At 39.9% G+C, this 26,872-nt stretch overlaps 1 protein-coding gene across 1 annotated transcript in view; it reads right to left on the bottom strand.

Annotated features, from left to right (window-relative positions):
* Positions 1 to 26,872, bottom strand: part of CSMD1 (CUB and Sushi multiple domains 1) — a 1,024,926-nt gene that overhangs the window by 334,144 nt on the left and 663,910 nt on the right. Inside the window, exon 6 of the mRNA XM_064145849.1 lies at positions 11,146 to 11,258. Within this exon, the coding sequence (XP_064001919.1) occupies positions 11,146 to 11,258 (113 nt within the window). The remainder of the gene's footprint in view (positions 1 to 11,145; positions 11,259 to 26,872) is intronic.

The raw sequence follows: 26,872 nt of genomic DNA, 5'->3' as shown, positions 1-26,872 counted from the left end.
ACTGAAAGAGAGGTTCTGACTTGATATATGAAAAACTTTTTCACTATTAGGACAGTCAAGCACTGAAATAGGTACTGCAGTTCTTACACTTGGAGGGTTTTTTTCACATGTCAAGAAAAAAAAGGCATTCTGTATCTCTCCAAAAGATCATTAGATAGAAGATTCACAATACTTAAGATCAGTCATCTAAAATGTATGTTTTATGAAGAGAAATAGCTACCTTAAGGGGGCAATTCATCCCTTTCTAAGACAGGCACAATGAATCATCATCTGGAGATGCCTTTTCCTCTCCATAAAATATAAGACAAATGTATACCACTTGCACATGCTAGATACCTACATTTTAGACAGCAACATTAGGTGACTCGAGGTTTTGTGTCTGAAGAACCTTTACAGTCAAATCTGTGAGTCACAGATATAAGGTTGAATGGGATAGTTTGAGACATAAATACCAAACACCTGCTCTACTATCCTTGTGTCTCTAAGTTTTCAGGTCTGATCTGCACACTACTTTCTTCTCCTTTTAAAAAGAACTAAGGAAGCATATAGTTTAAAAAAGGAACTGTTCAATAGCTGAAAGAGAGGTAGACACCACTAAACACTGTGGTTTGAGTGAACCTGTTCAACTCCTTCTATAATATAAATACTGCCAACTGGAATTTTAGAAATATTTAAATCCTACTTGAGTACCTGAGACATTACTTTTCCACATCTTGATTGCTCTTCATTAAAAAAAAAGAGTTTACTGACTTCAGATATGATTTGCCACTTAATAGTACAAAAAGGAATGTGTTTGAAAGTGGTTACTGTTAAAAATTTGCACAGCACTGAGCTGTCTTCACTCAGATATTGAGATAAGTGAAATACTGTTTAATCACAACTTCAAGACTCTTTTGGAAATGAGACACACATTCAGAGAGGAGGGTAGTGCTGAGCACTGGAAGTCCAAGACAATCTTACCAGTCTACTGAAAACTTTGCTTAACTTTTCACTATAAATTCAACTCAGCCATCAAAACAATGTCTGACATCATGTGAAAGGATCATGAAAATTAAAGTAAAATTTTGAAGTTGTAAACCTCAAACCTATGCTGATTTCTTTTTTTCTAATTTATTTAGAATCATGGAATCATAGAATCAACCAGTTTGGAAGAGACCTCCAAGCTCATCCAGGCCAACCTAGCACCCAGCCCTAGCCAATCAACCAGACCATGGCACTAAGTGCCTCATCCAGTTTTCTCTTGAACACCTTCAGGGATGGTGACTCCACCACCTCCCCGGGCAGCCCATTCCTCCCTCCTTGGCTCATCTTCTGGCACATTGGGGCAGCCTGTTCCTGCGCCTTCAAGAGTTCTTTCTTGAAGTAGGTCCAACCTTCCTGGACCCCTTTGTTTTTAAGGGCTGTTTCCCAAGGATCTTTCCAAGATAGCTCCTTAAATAAGCCAAATTCTGCCCTTTGGAAATCCAATATGAATAAACTATATTTTACTTCAAGCACAACTAACTTTCAGAAAAGACTATGGCAATTTAGCACAAATAGAGTTTTCAGAAATGAATCACAGAATGGATGAGCTTGTAAGGGACTCTATGCAATCCCCTTGCTCAAGTATGAATTAGTGAGTAAAATTTCACTTATTGGTGAGATTCAGGAAGCACCAATGAGACATAAGGACAGTCTTTATGTCTTCTGAAGATACTAGACAATTATTACTTTCAGAGTAATTTCTTGTATACCTTTTTATATATATAGACACACATATATATAATAAAAACATATATTGTACTGAGGCTTGTTGTTTGTGAAAGTTTACAGTCAAAAAATTAGCATGTAATGTTTTCAAAATCTCATTACTTTAAAATAATAACAATCTGTGTCTGAATAAAAGTGCTCAATAAAAGACTCAAAACCTGCTGTCATTCTACCATTGAAAAGGTTGCCCTAGAAAACTAGCTCCTCTATGCATTTTCCTTGCATTTGAAGTATCAAAGAGAACTGCTAAACTGCCTGTGTTTGCTTAAATTAAGATATTAAACAGAACATGAAATATTTAAAGCATTTGTATGCTTCCAAAAGTAAACTCGGTAATTTAGATCTTGACCTCTCATGACTCATTCTCATTTTTTTGCCAGTCCATTTAACTACATGGCTAAAGCATTACACAACATTTCAGAGCAAAGATGGTTTGTCTAGGACTTTTTGTTCATTTTTAAGCAAAAAAGGCAAGACAGACACAAGGCATTGCCAGAATTCTCAAGATAACTCCACATATTTAAAATTTTCCCTGACAATGTCATGTGGTTTTGCTTGGACAATTTCTTACAAACAACAACTGCTTATTTCACAATAATAACCTACACCAGTAGCCATTTGGAAGAGAAACAATATAAGGTAGGACCTAAGTGGGTTTTTCTAGGATTTCTAGCCTATGAAATTGATTACAGCTCCATTTAACTGCAAACAGGTAACTGCTGTGCAGTACACAACTCATAACAAAGCTAGGTAAGATGCCAGAAGCATGAGTCTGTTAACACAGTATTACACTTGCTATATTTTAGGCCTAACATAATTATGTCTTGATAATATTCTTATCTGACTCCATAACAAGAAAGCAAACATTTTCTGCTTGTTCCTAGCATATTCTTCATCACAGTTCTCATGGCATAATATTTTGTCCTGATTACCCAAATACATGAAAATCTTGGCATTTTGCTGTTTTTTCCCCTCATGAAGTAAGCTGCAAGGCTTTGAATACTGGCTACCACTCAAAGCCAAAATATTCTGGTATCATCTCCTGGTACCTCCTCAAGCTGCGTTTGCTACCATTCTGCTGAGTTCACCTCTTGGCTGCCTTTCACTGCAGGTCTGTACCCAAGCACAAATACTTGAAGGTGAAGAGGAATAGCATATTGCTCAGTAACTGTTGATCACAAGCAGGGTTTTTCCAGTCCAACCTCCAGCCCAGTATCATGATAAGGAACCTATCTGAACAGTTCTTTTTGCTACAGTACAGCAAAAAAAAATACTTACACTATATTGTATGTTGAGAGCAAATGGCAGAGTAACAGCTACTACAAAGAATGAAACTTAGCTTTATGTATTTTGCATAGTTCAATAAATAACTGAAATATTTTTGCTAATACTCATAGGAGTATTCTTGAAAGAAATGAGCAAATTTGCCTCAGCACAGTGCAGAATTCACCAATTCCATTTTACTTTTGTTTCAGCACTCTGATTTTCCTCAAGCTGAGCATTTCTGTTTTGAAACAAAGTATACACTTAACTCAAATTGCACACTCTAATCAAGTGCCCTTTTTGCCTCAGTCTTTTTGGGTTTTTCTCCAAACATACAGTTATGAGAGTACTACTGTGTTTGGGCCCTGGAAAAGATGGAATCATATAATTGTCGAGGCTGGAAAAGACCTTTAAGCTTGTCATGTTGAACCATCACCTTAGCACTGGCAATTCCACCACTAAATCACCTCCCTAAGTGTCACATCTACATGTCTTTTAAATACCTCCAAGGATGGTGCCTCCACTGCTTCCCTGGACAGTCTGTTCCAATGCTTGACAACCATTTCTGTGAAGAAGTTGTTCCTAATGTCCAATCTAAACAACCCCTGGCACAATTTGAGGCCTTTTCCTCCTGTCCTATCACTTGCTATTCGGGAGTGAAGATCAGCACCCATCTTGCACCAATCTCCATTCAGGTAGTAGTAGAAAGTGCTAAGGCCTCCTTTAGCCTCCTTTTCACCAGGCCCTTGTGATTCAGCTCCTTCACCAGCTTTGCTGCCCTTCTTTACTCCAGTACCTTGATGCCCTTTTTGTAGTGAGGGCTCCAAGAGTGATCACAGTATTCAAGGAGAGCCCTCACCAGCACCATGACAGGGGGACAATCCCTTCCCTGCTGGCCACACTATTCCTGATACGGGCTGGAGTGCTGATGGCCTTCTTGGCCATCTGAGCATGCTGATAGCTCACGTTCAGATGGCTGCCAGCCACCACCCTCAGATCCTTTTCTAGCAGGCAGCTTTCCAGCCACTCTCTCCCAAGCCAGTAGTGTTCATGCAGTACTTTTAAGTGAAGTGCAGGACCCAACACTCGGCCACGTTAAATCTCACACCACTGGCCTTGGCCCATCAATCCAGCCTGTTCAGATCTGACAGGCCTGTAATTCCCCAGGTCCTCCTCTTCCAGCCCTTCTTGTAGATTGTCATTCCATTGACTAATATCAAGCCAGCTGTAAGCTCCCCAGTTAGCTAGGATTGCTGGCTAATGACAGAAAGTGGCTTTGTGGACACATCCACTGGCTCTCTCAATACCCTTGGTAGGATCTCAGCCAGCCCCAAAGGCTTGTGTCTAAGAAGCCAATAACTTCCCCTTGGATTATGGGGTCATTGTTCTGCCTCCCATCCTTGTCTTCCAGCTGACAGGAGCTAGGTAACTGGAGAACAACTGGTCTTTAGTAATAAGACTGAGGCAAAGAAAGCATTACGTACCTCAGTCTTTTTTCACTATGTTTACTCCCACATCAAATAAATGATGGAGACTATCCTTAGCCCTGCTTTTGTTGGTTATTCATATAAACAATTTTTATTGTCTTTTACAGCAATGGACAGATTAAATTTGGCCCTTCTAACTTTCACCCTGCGAAATCACAGGTGATCATTTTTTCTCTGAGTTCTAGTCAAAGCTCTCTGTCCAGCCTGGCTGATCTTCTGTCATTTGGCACATTGGAACAGCCTGATCCTATGTCTAGGTTTCTTGAATAATGCCCACACTATCTGGTTTACCTTATCTTTCAAAGCTACCTCCTAAAGGATTCTGCCAATGACTCCTCTAAACAGGCTAATGTCTGCTTTCTAGGAGCCTCAGGTAACAGTTCTGTTGTGGGACCAGTAAATTGATTGTTAGCTATGGTTCTTCCGCTTCACCATGGCCTGCTGCTGCACCATGGATTCTTTCTACAAGTTTACTATTTATGAGAACATGAAAAATAACCATGATCGATTTTACCATTTGCTTCAGTTTATGAAGGGAATTCTCTAAATTCTTTGATAAAACAAGGCCCCAGACTCAATAACCTAGGAGGATTCTTGTAAGCTTTGCTTCTCAGATACCCACTTCTTGACTGTCACAGAGGTGTCACAGTTTTCCACACGACTCCAGCTTCAATGAACTCTCTGGAATAAAATCAATCCTCTGCTGTTTCTGTGTTCCTTGCCTGACAAGGTATTCTGGCCAATACAGTACCCCAGTGTTTCTCTCACTAACAGCTCCCAAAATCTTCCCTATTCACCAGTACTCTAACTCCAGAAAGCTTGATAGCAGACACAGGTGTTCCTACCATAGGCAACCTGCAAAAGCTGCAGCTTCATAATCAGTCAGCTTCCTTGTTCCATCAGTTCCACAAAGTACTGCCTGCCATTATGAGACCTCCAACCTGCTCCCTGTACTGGAACTCTCTGCATGCTGATGAGTGAATATTGCAGCCCCAAAAGAAATTGGTGTCACAGTAAATTTTTATACAAATCCTTCTCATTCTATGTGTATAAGCTGAGACAGGATCTGCAAGTTTAAAAAGAAGGAAAGCTGTTTGTTTTGCAATAACCATGCACGTCACTTAGCTGTCCCCCTGCCCTAAAGGACTGCCTTAGCTCTTCTGTGCTATCAGTACATGATATATCATAATAAAACAAGCTCAGCAGGCACCAAGTCTTCAATGCCTGCAGATGTCCTCCACAGCTCTGGAAAAGAGTCTCAGCACAGTTTGCACTATGAATATACACTGTCACAGAACCCATTAAGTAGTAGTCATGGGAATTGACTCTGAAAAATCATGAAATGAGATTTGCTTAGTTCTTTTTCTGAGAGCCTCTTCAACAATGGTCTTTCAATAGAGTGTCAAAAGCTTATTTATAGTTCTTTATTAATATCTCCACAGCGTTACTCAGTGGGATGGGCACAATGTTAATCAGAAAATCTTACTCCCAAGTTAGTATTTGACTGTCTTTACAGTTTTGAGGAGAATTTAAAGCTGGAGTTTGGACTGAAAAGAGCTTTAAAACACATCTCTTGCACTGATGCATTGACCGTTATGAACTTCAGCGGACTCCTCTCTTGCATGTTGGATAATAAAGAAGCTGCAAGTGGGAGAATACTGACAGCCCACTATTTGATGGTTCCAATTTCTTCCCATGGCAAAAACTGACCATGTGGATGCTTTCAGGTTGTACCAAACAGAAAATAATGAGTTCAATGGGTTATGTGATTGCATGCAGGTTATGCTTATTTTGTTGAAACCTGCATATCTCCATCACTCCACATAACTGAACTATTCTCATCAATCATGGATACACTCTTGTTTTAATTTCTTAGGTCCACATACTGCTGTCCCCTCTATGCTGCTGATAGTTGGTTTAGAAATTAATAAAACTTAAAGTTTTATGACATTTTCCAAATGCACATTTTTGCATTGGAAAATATGAAGTCCATTGGAGATACGTTGGACTTGTTATGCCAGAACAGCACAGGAAACAGTTCTCTTAGAAGCTGAGTGACATGGGAAAATGGAGGAAACAGAGGATTATCTACTCATTGAAGTTTTCAGATCAAGACTGGGTTGCTTGTTTCAGGGAAGTACTGTTTTTTTATTTCACAGTGAGACTGTTAATTTTACTTCACCTCTGGGTAATTCATACATTTGTTAAGCACTCCCATAACACAAGCCATATACTTCACAATTCCCACTGAATACATGCAAAGAGTCTTTGTATATCAGCACAAGTGAAGAGGACAGAGAAATGACAAAAAGAAGTTTGTAACTGGTTGAATGTACCATCTTCTGTCTTATGGCAATGGCATTACAGAACAAGGCAGAACATGAACTGGGACCAATTAGAACTACTGTGAGTGCTGATTTCCATGAGATCATAGAATCATAGAATCAACCAGGTTGGAAGGGACCTCTAACATCATCCAGTCCAACCTAGCACCCAGCCCTAGCCAGTCAACTAAGACAGTGACACTAAGTGCCTCATCCAGGCTTTTCTTGAACACCTCCAGGGACGGTGACTCCACCACCTCCCTGGGCAGCCTATTCCAATGCCAATCACTCTCTCTGCCAACAACTTCCTCCTAACATCCAGCCTATATTTCCCCCAGCACAACTTGAGACTGTCCCCCCTTGTTCTGTTGGTGGTTGTCTGGGATCAACATTACTGATATGAGAGACACGAAGTAGACTAGGCAAAGTGTGTCACTGCATTGTAATTGGTCCTGGTGGTTTTCAGGGCTACTTATAACAGCCCTCCTTATATCTAGAAAGTCTGGAAGTACAAAAAAATTCTGCAGGTTTACTTGGAAACTGAGGCATAACTATTGTTGCTGATGAAATCAATATCAAAAGAATCAAAATAACGGGGGGGGGGGGGGAAGGAGAAAAAAAAAAGTCCCCAAATCTCCACTCTGTACCCATTCATTTAAAATAAAACCATCAAATTTTCTTTAACCTTCTACTTCAGTGTGATGGAAGATGGAATAATAAATATGATTCAAGGGGAAATCCAACCACTCACCAGGTAGGTATACCTTTTATACTACATTGTTTTATTCATACCTTCAGCTTGCCAGGCATTTTAAAACTGTATTTTGTTAATGTATTCAAGCACATAATTCTAATAGGTTGCTTTAATTTTTTATGTTAGGCAGCTAATTTTCTGACTGTGTTAAAACTTGAGGCCTATACTTCCCCCAGCACAACTTTGCATTTTCCAAATACAAAAAAAATCAAAAGCAGCTTTTACACTAAGGAAATAAGAGAACCAAGGCACATTTTAAATAGGCAACATGTTGCATTTGCCCCAACAATGTAATTGAGTAAGGGCATAAACAGCTGCTATCCACATGGCAAAGAAGATGTTGAATACCTTGTAGATATTATCACCTGCAGCAAAACCTGGGACTGAGGAATTCCAGTCTGCCTTAACCTCATTCCCAAGGAAATCACAAGAGATGTGTGAGAGCAAAACAAAGCCCATAAGGAAGACATTTCTCAGTCTATACTACAGGACTTGCCAGGAAAATGAATATAAGAAGTGTGCCTGGATACAGCCAGACATTAGAGGCATCCTATCATTGTCAATGGTTTCTGCCAGGAAAGAGAGTCAGGTATTTCACAGGTTTTGGGTTTTTTTTTATGATAGGATCAAATAATTATTACACTTGAGAAAAGTAGCTAAGATAGAAATACTTATTGAAGCTGTGAAATTTTAGTAGAAATCATCTTCTTGTGATGGTTTTACACCACTTAGAATTTGGGCTTTACCCCCCCCAAAAGAAAAAAATAATTACAAACTCAGAATTTGAAAGTAAAATGAAATGATTATTTACAAAAGTGGGCTAAATATAAAAGGTAATAAACATGTACGAATATGTATACACATACATAAAGAGACAATAGCTCAGCTATTCCCCTAGACACCTCCCTGCACAAAGCCCAGGGGTTCTTATCAGCTAACACAAAATTATCTCTATCTATTCTTACCAGTAACCCAAACAAAGGAGAGGACAGTCAAGCAAGGACAGAGGGAGAGACAGGGGGGGAAAAGTAAGCAAGAAGAGGGAGAGAGAGAACAAGCTGTGCTTCAAGCTATACAGGAGTTTTTTAAACCAATGGGATGCAATAAACATATCTCTTATATTTTGTTCAGCATCTTGAGAGTAGAGTCACTCCCCCTGGACTCTGAATTTTCTATTAATCTTTTATTTATAATTCACAATTAAGACAATAGTCTTAAAACTGTGACACTTCTGCAAACAAAACCATAAGGGCAAGACTGAGAGAAAGAGAGCTGGCATATTTTAGTCCGGAGAAGAGAAGGCTTATGGAGGGGATCTTATTGATGTGTATTAATATCAGACGAGATAAGAGGGTGTAAAGAAGTTGGACTCAGACTTTTCATAGGGATAGCCACTGACAAGACATGAAGCAATAAGTACAAACTGAAATAGTGGAAATCTCACTGAAAAGTGAAAGTCTTTTTACTGTGAGGGCAAACACTGGCACAGGTTGCCGTAAGTCTCTGGCTTAGGAGGTATTCAAAACCAACCTGGACACAGTCCCGAGCCACTTGCTGTAAATGACTTTCTTTAAGGAGGATATTGGAGGAGATGAGCTTCAGAGGCCACTTTTAACTTCTGCTATTCTGTGATTTCTGGTACTAGTAAGCTTCTCCATCTGTAAATATCATTGGAACTTTTCCTTAAAATTCTGAACGATTGCTTAGTTCTCAAATACACATGTACATACTAATCATACAGGACCTCTGGAGTTCATCTAGACTCACTCCACTGCCAGAGCAGGATCACCCAGGGCAGGTTGCATAACAATGCATCCAGGCAGGTTCTGAAGGTCTCCAGAGAAGGAGACTCCAAAATCTCTCTGGGCAGCCTGTTCCAGTGCTCCATCATCCTCACAGTAAAGAAGTTCTTTCTCATGTTGAGGCAGAGCTTCCCCTGTTCCAGTAGGTTTCCACTGCCTGTCATCCCATCACTGGGCACCAGTGAAAGGAGACTGGCCCCTTCTTCTTGATACAAACCCTTAATGTATTTACAAATATTGATTAGATCCCCTCTCAATCTTCTCTTCTCCAGTCTAAACAGTCCCAAGTCTCTCAGCCTTTCCCCATAAGAGAGATATTCTATTCCCTGAATCATCCTCATAGCCCTCTTTTGGACTCTCTCCAGTAGTCCACTGTTTCTCCTGGACTGGGAAGCCCAGAATTGGACACAACACTTGAAATAAGGCCTCACTAGGGCAGAGTAGAGACACCAGGCAAGTTTACCCTTACACTCAGTATCTGATGTCTTATGCAAAGCAACAGACATACATCTGAAATAAGGAGTCCCCCCCTTCCTCCAGACACTTCCTTAGAGGTAAGCCATACTGAAAAAGAACCAGAAAAGTATACTGCCAGGGTTGGTTACTTTACTGAAAACTTCCCTTTATTATTAATCTGTTGAGTCTTAGTTTTCTGGTGCACCAGAAAGATGAGCCACACTGCTTTTGCCATCTCCATCTTTTGATGAAGTTAACACAAGCAGTGGTTTTTAGTTCATAGTGACCAAGGGCAGTATTATAGTTTCAGTTTTAGTAAACTGTAAAGCTAAGTGGTAAGAGCAAAGGATGACACAATACAAACTCTGGCTAAGTTTCCAAAATAAAACAACATTTCACAGTTTTATTTTTTCCTAATGCTGCCAAAGTCTTTTTATAAAGAACTATGCATGCTAAATAGTTTTATAATCCCTGCACATGTGTGTTGTCACAAGACACACAGAGAACTGTTGCAGTGGATTTATTACTTCTAAAGTGATACCAGCCCCAGAGCTTCAAAATAAAAAAAGAAGATCTAAATGCATACATTATTTGATGATGTGTGGAGTAAAATGGTTGCAACACCTCGTGTAAGCACAGAGTTTAAAAGCACAGATAACTCAGGATGCTCTCCTGCTTTTAATATGACCAAAATACCTTTGATCTTGACCATGAAGTACAAAAATGAAGTTTGTGAAGTACAGAAGTCAGGGAAGACTTCATTCTAAAAAAAATGCATTTTAATGAGTATCCAGATGAATAGACAACAGCTCTGACATCCCCTTGTCTTCCTCTAAAGTTGTATATGTAAATATATGCAGCAGCTTGAAATACAATTTAGCTATGCTAGGAATGAGTTAGATTTCCTATAACAAAGAATGAAGCTTCTGGATAAAAGTTAGATTTTGAGTAATGAAGGAAGACAATATTTATTTAGACAGGGGCATGTCTGTGTGGAATTGACTTTTTGCAAGTTACATTCCAGGCATCTTTTTTTAAAGCAAAGATCAGACTGAATACAAAGCAATTTATTATAGCAAAAGTAAGCAAACAAATACATCCTTACAGCAAACTGCAATGTGAAGCACAGCTTTGCCAAAAGTAAATGCCTGCAGATGCCCGATCACACAAGGATATCAGTTACTTAGTGTACTTTGTGTAAAAGCAATAGTAGTATGAGTTAGTTCTTTACTACATCCCGAATATTTAAACATAAATTTTATTTAGCAATGCTTAAAGGTCTTTTTTGGCTGCAGTTTTATGTTCCCTACCTTGGAACTGAGCATTAAATCCCTTCCGTCGATGGTTGCTGTCAGATGTAAAATGGAGTCGTAACCAGTTCTTACTGCTGATAACAGGAGAAGGTAGATTCATACCAGTCAGCCTGGAAAAAGAAGAAAATAATCTAATATAGAATCATACAATCAACCAGATTGGAAGAGATCTCCAAGCTCATCCACTCCAACCTAGCACCCAGCCCTATCAAGTCAACTAGACCATGGCACAAAGTGGAAAAATTCATCTGTATATGAGAAAGACAAAAACAAAGAACACATACAAATAGTCCCCAAAATACATCATTGTACTGTTAGAATTTATTTGCCAACAGTGACTCACTGTCTTGTAAATTCAATTTATTACTAGTGAAGTAACCATTATGCTGAGAGGGATGTGCTTTATTTCCCAAAACAGCCATTTTATGACCAAAACTTGTATCTCCAAAGTAGTCTTTTGTGAATTAGAAACAATTAGGACAAAATTTCATCACCTGATTCCCTGCTGTATCAGTTACCTCAAAAGTCACCAAAGCTCAGGTTTTAATAAAGGATAAATAAGGATTATGGGCACTAGTTAAGATTAAGCTTGGGTTGTAAATTATTGCCATGTAACTATCTTGCTACAAATAGTTTTGTGTATACTAACTTTACCTGTATTGAAAAGTAAGAGACATTTAAACTCAACTGAATACAGACTAACCTGCTTATATTAACTATGTAAAAAAGCATGGACACAAAGAACAGGCAATAGGCCCTTGGAGCACATCAGATCACAGAGTCACAGAATTAATCAAGTTAGAAAAGACCTTTGAAATCATCAAGTCCAACTTATCATTCAATACCATCTTATCAACTAAACCATGGCACCACGTGCTTCATCCAGTCTCTTTTTAAACACTTCCAGGGATGGTGGCTCCACCATCTACCCAGGCAGCCCATTCCAATGGCAACTGCTCTTTCTGTAAATAAGTTCATCTTAACATCCAGCCTAAATCTGCCCCAGGACAGCTTGAGACTGTGTCCCCTCCTTCTGTCACAAGGAGAAGAGACCGATCCCTACCTGGCTACAATTTCCTTTCAGGCAGTTGTACACAGCCTCTTCTCTAGGCTAACAACCCCAAACACTGGGTGACAGAGTAACTCCAGATGCAGGCTAAATGGATTGAGGAAAACACTCCTCAGCCCTTGCTTCTCCAGTCTAGCCTTTCATTGAACCACACCATTTGCTAGTATCAACACACTCAAGTACTTATCATGGACTACACTATTTTCATGTGGTCTAAATTCATGTGGTTTTTAAAATGACCACACTCCAAGCTTTGATTTATTATTTTTGTTTTTCCATCAGAAATTCTCAGTTAAAGTACAGCTCACATAAGCTTAGGATTGCCAGTAGCAGAGTACACACAGTACACACCATCAGAGCAAAAAAAACACCCCAAAACTGAAATTGGATTTTATCTCCATGAAATCAATCAATGTAGTGACATAGATGCTTTCATTCACCACACTGTGCAATTACAGATTTTCATTAAATATCCCAGATTACTAGAAAACAAATCATGTTAATAAATGCTGATGTTTGAGAAGTCTACTTGGAGCCATACCTGAATCCTTTTGCTTTCTTGAATAGAATAAGACCATCACACTGAAAGAGGGAAATTGTTAACAGAGCACTTTAATTTTGGGGTTTTTTTGCCATTAAGATATATGGACTACATCAGAGAAATGTAATTTTCATTCATAAACTCCTTTTCTTCAACTGTCTGTTAACAAAATGAGGAACAATAAAATACTACTTTTCAGATTCTTAACTGCTTTGGTTGAAAAAAAATCATTTAAGGGAGAATTTCTACACTGCAAAATGTTGAGGCTAGCATTCAACAGCTGTTACAGGAACTGACCAAACTTTCAGCCCTATATATGTTTCTAAATCTCACTCAAATAGATTTGTATGCTTCACATACTCTTTCACACACATCTCAGGCCATTTTAGAGCATAATGGATTTTAAGAAATCAGATTGAATCAGGTATCCTAGTATTTTTGACTATGATCTGGCATTGGCTATTTCAAATCTACCCAGATTTTGGGTGCATGTCCAGAAAGCACTGTGATATAACTAAAAGGAAAAAAATAAAATCATATGTGGAATACCAAAATACATAGTTTGTTATTTCCTCCTAGTCATTGACACAATATATTACATATGCTGAAGTTCATATAATTGAATTGATAATCCATTTGTCTGAGTACATAAATATCATAGAATCAACCAGGTTGGAAGAGACCTCCAAGATCATCCAGGCCAACCTAGCACCCAGACCTAGCCAGTCAACTACACCATGGCACTAAGTGTCTCAGCCAGGCTTCTCTTCAACATCTCCAGGGATGGTGACTCCACCACCTCCCTGGGCAGCCCATTCCAATGCCAATCACTCTCTCTGGCAAGAACTTCCTCCTAACATCCAGCCTAGACTTCCCCCGGCACAACTGTGTCCCCTTGTTCTGTTGCTCGTTGCCTGGTCAACATTACTTCCCCCTCCCCCATTAAAAAAAGAGATGACATGACAAGACCACAGCCAGACATCTTCAAATAGAAATTTAAGTAGATTTTTTCCCCACCAAATATTCAAATTACAGTCTCCCAAGATAAAGCTTAAGTTCCTCGTGTTGGCTGAGCAAAAGTTTACATGCATACTCAGAACGACTTTGGCCTGCAAATGAGACAAGATGGACTTCATCTTGCCCCATTTCAGCCGTTGGCAGGGCACTGGTTTCCATCTGAGCCAGGCTCCCTCTATAGTCAATGGAGAGGATAGGACTTCAGACATGTGTAACATCTGAGCTATTTTAAACTTCCACACCAGAGAAAAATTATTTTTACCTCAGAACTGTGAGAGCCAGGGAGACCAGATCAATAAATATGACCACGAGTGTCACCCAAGGCATATAAAAGGTACTATAACTCAACTAATGACACAACATCTCTCAGAGCTTTATTCTCCGAAGCCAACTGTCTTCATACTTCCTTTGTAATTATTCTAATAAGACAAAAATCTCCAGCCTCTTGTGTATTTGCTTGCACCTCACACTGGATGTTATACATGCCAAAAAATTTGTGTTTGGTTGGAGGATAGAGCCAAAGGCAAGTTTATTTATTTATTTATTTTTACTGATATTTGGCGGAAAAAAACAAGCACAACTTTGTTAAGAAGATCTTGATTGAACAGCATTAGCAAATATTTTTCTTGATTACTGCTCTGATATTTGACAAACATTACAGAGATGGTATTCCATGGCACTCTGAATAGATGGAATAATATTGCTCTCAGACTGACAAATAAGAGGAAAAAAAAAAAAAACCCTAATCCCTTACTCATCTATGGTTTTTTTTTCCTGATATATGGCATTCATTGTCCAGCAAAAGTGGAGCATTAAGTTCTGGGACACAGCAATAAATTAGATTTCATTGTTCAATACAGTGATATTCAACCCAGGCCCTGCATACTGCAAGCCACTCTTAAAATCACAGAATCAACCAGGTTGGAAGAGACCTCCAAGATCATCCAGTCCAACCTAGCACCCAGCCCTAGCCAAGCAACTACACCATGGAACTAAGTGTCTCATCCAGGCTTTTCTTGAACACCTCCAGGGATGGTGACTCCACTGAGGATTCAGTTAAAACAATCAGGACACAGTTAAAATTACTGGCATTCAGTCTTTACATATATAATAACATAGATTAACTGAATTGTCCATAGTGGCATTTATAATAGTCCAGCCTAATACACTGAGCATATTTTTGTCTACCAGTTTATCATGTTTTGCTCATATATTATGTACATTTGTTTTCCCATAAATATGCTAACATTTCCCAGAGCTTATAAATAAGTGATAGGTCTAACACATACATTCATGGCATAAAACTGATAGGTGTCAAATCTGTTATCAATCATACTGTAACATGATTCAGAACTATAAAATCATAGAAACATTTTGGTTGGAAAAGACCTTTAAGATTATTGTGTCCAACCATTATCTAACTCTACCAAGCCTGCTGTTAAATCATAGCCTTCAATAACAGATCTTTGCATCTTTTAAACACCTCTGGGGAGGGCATTTCAATCAGCACCGTGGGAGACTATCCCAGCATTTGAGAACCCTTTCAGCAATGAAAAATCATCTAATATCCAACTTGCACCAACTCCACTGGTGCAACTTGAGGCCATTTCCTCTTGCCCTACCACTTGTTACTAGGGAGAAGAAACCACCTGTCATAGTGTTTTAGACCATGTATACTGTATTAGTACTTAAAACATTACACCTATATTTAAGGAAAAATGTAGAGTGTTAGTCTAATAAATGATATCTTTGTGACAGAGCTACTACAAATACTGTATTTCAAGATGCCTTTCCATGTTTAATGTGGGAATGTTTAGAAACAGCCCAGTCTTTATATCACTGAAAGCATTAGGTAACTTCAGATGAGTTTTTATGGTCTGATTATGAAGAAATTAGAATTCACAGTATCACAGTATCACAGTATCACAGTATCACCAAGGTTGGAAGAGACCTCACAGATCATCAAGTCCAACCCTTTACCACAGTGCCCAAGGCTAGACCATGGCACCAAGTGCCACATCCAACCTTGCCTTGAACTGCCCCAGGGACGCCGACTCCACCACCTCCCCAGGCAGCCCATTCCAGTGCCTAATGACTCTCTCAGTGAAGAACTTTCTCCTCACCTCGAGCCGAAATTTCCCCTGGCGCAGCCTGAGGCTGTGTCCTCTCGTTCTGGAGCTGGCCACCTGAGAGAAGAGAGCAACCTCCTCCTGGCCACAACCACCCCTCAGTTCTGAAAACCCTGTATCTATGCTGAATTCCTATACAGCCTATAAGAAGCACACATACGAAGAGTTCACAGCCTTAGCTATCTAGCTTTAGAAGATTCTTCAGATGTATAAAGTATTTCTGAGAACACAGTAAATACCTACTTTTTTCTTGTGTATTCTGTTTGAGAATTCTATCTGTTCACTGCGTAACAAGATGTGGTTGCTGAGATGCTGACTCTCAGCATCTTTGAAAGTTGTATCATTTCATACTGTCATGCAGACACAGTCCCAGGATTCAGATAATGGAATTTTCAGGTTTAAGTATGATCAGCAAATGTACTGCTTGGTTGAAACATTACTTGACTGCACTCATGCCAATGATATTATTCAAATAAGCAGATGGTCTTCTTGGTATCTCCATGTGGTAACACCAGAAATAAACAACCAATCAAGTAAAGCAACCTACCATACAGGCATAACCCTAAACACACGTCCATGCTGTTTTCCCTTGGGATAGAAGCCTTGTGCAGCTCTAGCATTTTTTCTTTTCTGTCTTTCTTTTTTTCCCCCTGAGCTCGGTAAATAACACTGCATTTACTCATTGTTGTGAAGGGGCCAGTTGAAATCGGAGCTTGGGGTGAAATGCAATGAGGCCAATCCAAAAGTTATTAAATAACTTATTCATATACACAAAATTAATTGCCCCAAACTTATTTCCAGCTCTCCACACCAGCTCCTGGCTGCAGTGAGCAGCACTGTTTCACAGAATGTCTCTGTACAGTGGGGTTTTGAAAGGTTTGGAAATGTCCTTGCTGGAGTCTGGAGGCTTCACTCACCGCTGGTGAGGTTAACCAAATTCCTCCAGCAGCTTCAGAACAAAGCATTCAGAACACTCACCCGTCCTGATGTCTGAGGCCCAAAATGTGTGCAGGAAAATAGTAGAAGTCCTGTGGCGAATTCCTGGGCTGCGATGTGGAATCGGCTGCTGGCCGAGGCGGTTTGAGGCGGTTTGAGGCAGCTGAGGCCAGGGGCGGGTGAGTGGCAGGTGAGCGAGGCAGGAACGAGCGAGCACGCGAGCTCCTTTGTTCACCTGCCCACCCCCGCGGCCAATGGTCTCACTGGCCACACAATGCCCTCTGGCAATCACCCAAACAGACCCAAACAAGGCAGAGCCCACAGGCTGTTCCCCTCCAAAAATGGGGGCACACCTGGCACGCCACAGGGCCGTGGGCCTTGGGAAACCCCTCTCAGGCGACCGGCTCAAACCGGACTGGGCTGCCTGGGGTTCTGTGTCCTGTTTTCCGCCTCTGGCTGCAGTGCAGACAGGCAGGTGAACATGTCTGGGCAAGACAGGACATGCTCAAGCCCATTTTGTGCCCTTTGGGACTATTCACCACAGTCATTTCAGTCATGGACTGCATTTCATTGATACTCTCAGGTGGTGAAATTACCCTTGCTGGGTTTTGTTGGTATTTGGATTAGCCTCTCTAAGTTTAAAGCTTTCTCTGTAAATTCCAAACATATCTTGCTGCAGAGTTAAGGCAAATGGTTACATGCTTGGAGTATCTTGCCAAACAAGTTGACCTACCTATATTTTTAATAGGTTTTCCTTAGATTGATCAGAAAATGTTGTTCTTAAAACTGTATCATTAAAAAAAATCCTCTGACTTCTCGCTTAGGCTATTTTTAAGGTAACTGTAACTATTTCCATGAAATAATAAAGCTAGTGGTGAACAACACAATTTCCTAATAACATATTTCTGCTGAGTTGTCTCCCCCTATTTGTCTGCACACAGATAACAGCTGTAAGCAAAGATAAAAACTTGGCTTAACTGGTCCCTAACCCGGGCCTCAGCAACCAAGGAAAACTCCTCCTCTATCCTGACTTACTGTGAGGCCTCTGAGGTCTGGGGCTCCTGAGAACAGTCTCCAGCAGTAAAGAGAGAGGCAGAGAAGGCATTGAGTAGCTCTGCCTTCTTTTTATGCCGTCACCAGGACACCCACCTCATTCAGCACTGGGCCTACATTGCCTCTAGTGTTAGCTTTACCTGCAATGTATTTAAGGAAGCCTTTTCTGTTGTCTTTGACCTCTCTTGCAAGGTTTAATTCCATGGAGGCCATAGCTTTCTTAGCTGCTTCCCTGCATCCTCTGACAAGAGTCTTACATTCCTCCCGAGTGGGCAGTCCCTTCTTCCATGAGCTGCACAATCTTGTTTTCCACTTGGGTTTTTCCAGCAGTTTCCTGTTTAACCATGCAGGTCTCCTGCCTCCCTTTCTTGATTTCCTACCCATTGGGATGCTTTGATCTTGAGCTTGGAATAAGTGGTCCTTGAAAAGCAACACAATACCTTGGATGCCTTTACCTTGTGGTGCCCTGTGCCCTGGGATTTCTCCTAGCAATTGCTTGAAAAGGCCAAAATTTGCTTTGATGAAGGCCAGGGTTGGGATTCTGCTTGGTATTCTGGTCCTACCACACAAGATCCTGAACTCCATCATCTTATGGTGGACTTCAGTACAGAATTTGCTCCGTTTCCTTACTGCTAAATGATATAACTATCATAAACCAGATCCTTGTCTGGGTAACACTATACAGCAGCACCACTTTGCTTTGTCAAAAGTACATATAATTTTTCCCCCAGTTTAATCCAATGTATTACTCTTCATATAGTCAACCAGTCTTGGTGTGTGCTAAGTGAGCATGGAGTTCGATAAGCAATATTGCCTGAATCAAGCTTGCTCACAAGCTCTTTTAGTGGATATTTTAGGGTTCTCAGTGAAAGTAGCAAAGTTTTGCTTATCTCTCTCCAACAGCCAGATGTCTTCTGGCAAAAAAAAGAGAAAAAAGAGAAGCTCTTAGCAACAATGAACAGTGTGACACAGGTATTTCTGCTGTGGCTAAGAGACTAGCACACAGAGTAGCTTAGCTAGAAAGCAAGCCTGCCATTCTTGATTGCTGATATGAGGAATAATTTATTGTTCTAGCAAATTATCATGCATTTTTAAGTTCTCCATCCTGCTTTCATAATTCAAGTAAGCCCAATGAAGTCAGCAGAAGGTACAGAATCCTGAAAATTATATTTATATTGTAGAAGAATCACAAATATATTCTTTTGTAGTACGTAGAAAGTGGTTTTACAACATATGAAAGATTTTGGGTTTTATTGCAGGCCTCTAGAGCTATAACTTCTTATTACTTTGGATATATTTTTTGAAGAATCAGGGGACAACAGTTTTTATCCTTCACTCTGAAGCAGGCTGTAGTCACCACATTCAAGAATTTCAAGTTTGTGTCTTATCAGTTCGCTTTCAATCTGAAGTTTAACTCTGTAAAAGTACTGCTACCACATCCTATAGAAATTTTCCAAAGCAGTTCCTAGCTCCCCATGAAATGCTAATAAATTTCACTTGAGATCTACAGACTGTTTTAAAAGCACCATCAATGTCCAAAAGTACATTGCTGCACATGTTGTTGGCAGTTTCCCTTATTGCTGCTGAAATTCTAACCTCGATATTGTATTGTCCCTCAGTGCCCATTCATCTTCTTCAGCAGACACCTAATTTTGGTCAGTGTAGTTTCACATTTTGCTACTTCTTCACAGCAGTTAAAAAAGAAAATAATGTATGAATTATCTATCCTTCTCATTATATATATCTCATTATAATTCCTAGCAATTAAACTAGGTTCAGATTCTAGATTAACCAACAATAGCGGCCGCAAATTATTTGCAGCTATGCAAATAAAGCTCTGCATTCACAGAAAGCTTCAACAGGCAGGTCAGTAAAGGAGACAAGGGAATAGCAGGACAGTCCATTAAAGTTAATTAGCTTGTTAATGTAATTACTTTACATATGGGGTATAATGCTATCATGAACTTTTCTGATTGACCTTTCATTTATTCCTTCCCTGGGAGATTTTTCCTTCACCTGTGAACAGCTCCACTACCCCCCAACACAGAGAGAAGGAGGAATAACACTTAATTGCTTTCAAAGACAAAAAGTGATCTTAGTTTCTTTTTAAAGACTGAAGCTAATTTTGACAGGGGTAACTCAGCCCAAGTGAAACTTGTCTGTCCCATGAAAAAGGTTTCACCAGAAATAACATTCTAAGTTTCATATTCTGTAAAGATGGTATTGCTACTGCAGCAGGAACTGTGGCAAAACTGCATATGGTATATTTTGCAGTATATAGAATCATAGAATCAACCAGGTTGGAAGACACCTCCAAGATCATCCAGTCCAACCTAGCACCCATCCCCAGCCAGTCAACTAGACCATGGCACTAAGTGCCTCATCCAGGCTTTTCTTGAACACCTCCAGGGACGGTGCCTCCACCACCTCCCTGGGCAGCCCATTCTGATGGCAATCACTCTCTCTGCCAACAACTTCCTCCTAACAACCAGCCTAGACTTCCCCTGGCACAACTTGAGACTGTGTCCCCTTGGTCTGTTGCTGGTTGCCTGGCAGAAGAGAACAACCCCCACCTGGCTACAACCTCCCTTCAGGTAGTTGTAGACAGCAATGAGGTCACCCCTGAGCCTCCTCTTCTCCAGGCTGCACACCCCCAGCTCCCTCAGCCTCTCCTCATGGGGTTTGTGTTCCAGGCCTTTCACCAGCTTCATAGATAGAAAGCAATAGCTGAGAAGTAATGGTAATCAAATGAGAATTCCAACATGTTTAAGATGGCTTTTGGAAATTCTAAGGGAAGGTTAGGAAGGCATGAAATAAACCTGAACCAGCAACAACAAAACAGGGGGAAAAAAAGGTTTTTATATATAATTTTTTTTTCTTATAGATGTATATATAAAATTCCCACAAGCACATTCATGTCTCTGAAAATATTGAGAAAAAGTGAGACAGGGAAGAAAACTGATGCAGTTGGCACAATTCTTTCTTGTTTGCATGAAGGAACTCAACTTAATTTGGCTAAGGACATAAGTAAACTTTCCAATTCATCTGTGAACCATGGCAGGGGTGAGGGCATGGGTGGTTGAATCTGAGTGGGAAGACTAGACTGGAGCACAGGAAACAGATTATGATCCAATAGTCAGGAGAGGCCAACAGTGACACCTGTTTTAAGACAGGTTTTAACACCTACCAATGGAAAACTATGACAAAATTAAGGACATGGACAATTGAATAGGACTAGAAGAGAGCCACAAAAATGACAAAAGGGCTGAAGTATCTCTCATGTGAAGACAGTCTGAGAGAGAGCTGGACATGTTCCGATTGAAGAGAAGGCTCCAGGGAGACCCTAAATTAGGTTTGCAAGAAAGGGGAGGGACTTTCTACAACAACATGTAGCAATAGGATAAGGCCTTTAAACTGGAACACTAGATTCAGATTAGATATAAGGAAGAAATTTTTCAATGTGAGGGTCATGAGACCCTGGAGCAAGTTGTCCTGAGAAGTAACAAATGGCCCTTCCCTGCAACTGTTCAAGACTTGTCTAGATGGGGCTTTGAACAAACTCTGCTTAGCAGGATCATGTCTCAAAATACAGCTATCTTCTATTGACCACATAGTTTTTGATGAAGCTCAGAACAAGAAGACACCTTTAGAACGGTGGAAAAATAGCAAAGACCACTCACTCATTCACTAGAAACAGATGATTATACTTTTTTTTCATATTTGGGGATACCCTCTCCAAAAACTGAAATTAATAAAGAACTAGAATTGGGGTCTGAAGATTACTTATCAAAAGGGTTTTTGTTTTGCTTTGTTTTTTTTCTGTAAGAACAGCTAACTTGAAGGAAATCTGAATGCCAGTATTTATTTGGTATAGATTTTAGTGAAAGAATTTGTCTGATTTGATTGGTATTCAGTGTGGGACATTGCAAAATATTGAGATGACAAGAGAGAAAAAAACAATAAAACACTGATACTTGGCATGTAACATAAAAACAGTTAGATTTCAATCATTCAACATACTCATCACTGCCAAACATAGATATGTTCTCTTAGCTCTTTCTGTATCGTGGTTCTTCCTTTGGACACTTCGATATGACACCAAATCTTCTAACACAAAATAACAACTGTGACAAAACAGAAGACTTTCCAGCTTGAAAAAAAAAAAAACACAAAAAAAACCCCAACAAAAACTACCCAGCTTGAAAAAAACAAAGACTACCCAGCTCAAAAAAAACAAAAGACTATCCAGCTCGAAAAAAAACAAACAAAGACTACACAGCTTGAAACAAACAAACAATTCATTCAAAAATTCACACAGGATCACAGAATCAACCAGTTTGGAAGAGACCTCCAATGTTGAGACATTCTCTGGAGGCAAAATAATGCAAGGAGAAATAGCTTTGTGTATCTGGACATTGAGCAAGACTAAAGGGAACTATCAGGAGCACACAAGACATCAGCTGGTGCATTTAATTGCCTAAGCAAGACTGGTTATCAAGAAAAAAAACTATTTAAAAAACAAACTATGACTTGAATTGCAATAATTACAGTCTCAATGCATGTAGGTGAGAGACTGAAATCTAGTAAGTCAGAACAGTTTGACAGCAAAAGCTTCATGAAAATACAAAGGTGAAAGAAATTAATTTGTAAACAGGTTTATTTATTCAGAGCATTGCACAGCTCCAAATCTCTAAAGCTTTGGGTTTTGTTTAGAAAAGAAGTTGGAAATATCTGCAGCATGAGTTAAGGATGATTCCAAATCAGCTACTCACAATATATGCCAGTGTACTGCAGAAAGAACAAGCAGCCAGCTGAGAGGAAGCACCCTGTCAAATACTGCATCTGCCTGTTCTGGGCAGACTACTGGAATTAAAACAATTGTTCAGTGTGTTCTAATTGACACCTAAAGGTAGAAAAAGGATTTATTCTTTCCTTCAGTTAAATTTTCAGAGCCCCAAAATGAAAATGCTGAAGTGCTGCTGAGGTACTCGATATTCTATTTCTGTACTCATTTTTCTTCAGTAAAATATAAGTTGCCAAGTTTCTGCTAAAGGTGATAGTATATCTTAACTTCAATGACAGTATTACCTAATGCCATACCAGTTCATTTGTTGCCTGACATTGCTGTACTAGACTTTTGTTTCCCATAACACTGTTTGCTTCCCTACTATTACATGAATTGCTTTTTTTCACTCTTGACCAGCACTTTTTGAGTAAATTAACTATAGATCAATCAAAAGTAATGCAAATTAATATTTTGTCTAACTCACTGTAATGCTGCAACTCAATTTTGGCACTACTTGAGTCAAATTACACATATTTCTTTATATATATATATATATACACACATAAATAAAACCACACACACACAAAAACTCTCAACCAATCAAACCCCACCCCACCCCACCCCCCCCCAAAAAAAAACCAAACCCTGCCACAGGCTGAATACCAAGGGTATTAGAAGAGATGGGGAGAAGGCCTGATACAAGCCAATCCAAATCTGTTCTTGCATTCCAAAGATGTGTTTTTATACCTTTCATCAGAAGGCTACAAATAGTATTAAACTGCAATTGGTTACATGTACTTGTGTTAGAAATTACACACTAATTAGTGTAGGCATTCATCATATTCTCCCAACAACATTGCCTAAGCAATCTAAGTCAGCAGAGACAGGCAAAACCCACAGGCTCCAGCCTTACAGTTGTTTGTATTTGTTACACCATTCTCTAAGGCCATTCCAACCTTCCACTTTATCTCAACTCAGTACTTCTGAGCTTGTGCACTCTCGCCTGTCCGTGCCTTATGTTCCAGTGTATCAAATTCCAACGTTTCTATAGAATCATTACATTTAATATTACTATACCAAACAAAACCCAAGCAACCAACACACCCACAAACAAACCCCAAACCAACTACATTTCAATTTTAACTAGAATCAAGCCATTCGGGCTTTATCCTACAGTCAAATGTAATTTCAGTGATTCACTGAAGTTTGTGAAATGTTGCATGAGGTCTAAGGGAGTTCAATTAGCATCTTTAAGTACATTTCACAAAACACTGCTGACACACCGGGAAAATGTGGATTTGTTATCTCTCAGGATTGTAAATTGCATCCCAAAGCAGTTACCAGGCTACCAGTCTCTTAACTCAATTTCCGTAGTAATATTAAATTGCAGCAGTAATGAACACTCACAAAATACCATTATCAACTTCACAAATCCTAAAATGCCTTTAATAATTCACTGAGATTGAATTTACACTGGACCATTTCCCAGGTGCTAAGGATAATGACAAAGCACCTTACCTATTACCGGCCAACCATTTCAGATGCCAAGAGGAAGAATGCAGAATGGTGATGTATGTGCATGGCGCTTTTCACATAAAAAAGATTTAATTCTTTTTGGTGATGTCCTTATGGACAGATCAATTTAAAAGAAAGTAGTTGAATCAATTGGTCTTTGTATTTTGCCACAGAACAATTTCCTCAATAAATGGAGTTTGAATTGGATATTTGCAGTCTTGTGCAAAAGAACTGGTAACTCCTAAAAGTGTAGAGAAGTTTATAAAATTGCTTGCATCAAAATCATCTGGAACATCAGAATATCAATTCCTATGTCTGAGAAAAAGAGGATTGAGATTATTGCATAAAGTGTGATTATTTCCAAAGAAATGGTGCTCACCAATTAATTATCATGCAAATCAATTACTATCTCAGGCCCTTTTATTTTCAGTCAAAGAATTGAGCTGTTAAGTGCAACACAAATAAACCATGCGAGAGTTAAGTACTTAGTTATGAATAATGATCATTACAATTAGAGTATTTTTGCCTTTTCTCCAGTAGATTCAGAGACCAAGTAATTGCTACTCTCTGCATACAGATAAAAGTGAAGGCTGATGAAAAAGTTTAAAAAAAAAAAGAAAAAAAAAAGGTGAAAGTTTGTCTAGGCTGACTTGGTATTCATAGAATCATAAAATCAACCAGGTTGGAAGAGACCTCCGAGATCATCCATCCCAACCAGGCACGCAGCCCTACCCAGTCAACTAGACCATGACACTAAGTGCCTCAGCCAGGCTTTTCTTGAACACCTCCAGGGACGGTGACTCTACCACCTCCCTGGGCAGCCCATTCCAATGGCAAATCACTCTGTGAAGAACTCCCTCCTAACAATGCAGTCTATACCTCCCCTGACACAACTTGAGACTGTGTCCCCTTGTTCTGTTGCTGGTTGCCTGGGAGAAGAGACCAACCCCCACCTGGCTACAGCCTCCCTCCACATAGTTGTAGACAGCAATGAGGTCCCCCCTGAGCCTCTTCTCCAGGCTGCACAACCCCAGTTCACTCAACTTCTCATAATGGGGCTGTGCTCCAGGCCTCTCATCAGCTTTGTTGCCCTTCTCAGGACATATTCCAGTATCTCAACATCTCTCTTGAATTGAGGAGCCCTCTACCTGGAAGCAGCCTACCCTGGTGGTGCAGTTCTGCTAGTGACCTTATGAGCACTAACAGATGTGCATGACTGTTATTGTTTTCATTTTGCACAAAAGGTTCAAATCCTAAACAGGACAGAATGTTGGTCCAACAGTCATTCCGTGTCTCCTCCATGAAAGTTTCTTTCCCTTACAAGTCTAAAACAGTTGTGCTAGTTTGAAGCAAGCTGGAATGTTTTGGTAGAAGAACTAGATAACAGGCAGTGAAATGAAAAACAATTGTGTCTACTTCTCTCACAGTTACGCTGAGAACTCTGGGAAGAAGAAGAAAACATTCTCCATTTTGTCTCTCACTCTTGCTTTTGCCTTGGACCTGGTCACATCTCATTAACCCTGCTCCTACTAACCTTGCTCCCTAACCTCTTGGCTGCACCTCTTTTCTTCCTGAGAACTGGGGTAAGGTTGAGAGGGCCGGGGGGAGGTGTTGGGGTGGTTTGAGAGCCCCTCCTGGGGACTCAGGTTTCTGGGAGGGGAGTTGTGCTTTTGTATTGTTTATCCTTTGTATATTTCTGTATATAATTGTATATAAGTGTATATATTGTAAATAGCTGCTTGTAAATTCTGCTAGCTGTAAATAAATTGCTTCATCTATATTCCCAGGGTCCCTCTGAGTTAGCTGGGGCAAATTCAAAAGTGTGGGGGGGGCGGGGTAACCCCCAAACCATCACATTTTTTTATTGGCGCCCAACGTGGGGCTAGATATTTCAGTGAGTGGAAATTAGCTCTGGGAATTAAGATGAAGCTAATCAAGCAGCTATTGTATTTGGTTGGTGCATTGCTCTGGTCTGGTTTTGTTTTCTTGGCATTTAGTTGGTTAAAAGGTCAAATTGTTGCTTATTTCATTGATCTGGCTTATAATAAGGCTAAAGCTAAGGTTTCAGATATGTTCTGGAGCTGGGGTGATTTTATTCTTGGTTATGCTGGTTTTAATATCTCTGAGAATATTACCAAGGACATTACAGGAGCTCTGGTCAATAATGTGACAATCAATGGAAATTCTGCTTTGAATATGGCTCTAATGAGAGTTATTCAGCCTAAGACAGGAATTCCAACTGTTTGTATAGGCACATGCTCGTGTAAAACTGTTTTTCTTCTCACAATTTTTAATATTTGCCTCATGATTTTAATATTCATATTAATTTTGGCATTATTGGTGAAAAATTCAAAACCAGCTTCTGTAAGAGCTAGGAAAAATTCTGTGTCTCAGAAGCAGTCTCTTTCACAGCAAAACAAGGGAACACAGTCATCGGCTTCCCCCTTGCCAGCCTCTCCACCCTCCTCTATAGGTTCTGGGAACACAGCCAGTGTTCCTGCCACTAACATAAACAATGATAAGGATAACCAAAACAAGCCGCAGAGTTTAGCAGGAGCCTCAGGAGCACAGGCAGGTACCCAATATCAGAATGTTCCTAGTAAAAATGAAAACAAGTCAGGGTTGGCAGGCATCCCAGGAGGACAGGCAAATAATAACACTGCTAGTGCTAGTAACGC

This window comes from Pogoniulus pusillus, chromosome 7, assembly GCF_015220805.1.
Source record: "Pogoniulus pusillus isolate bPogPus1 chromosome 7, bPogPus1.pri, whole genome shotgun sequence".
NCBI lineage: Eukaryota > Metazoa > Chordata > Aves > Piciformes > Lybiidae > Pogoniulus > Pogoniulus pusillus.
This window is presented reverse-complemented; position numbering and strand designations above follow the sequence as displayed.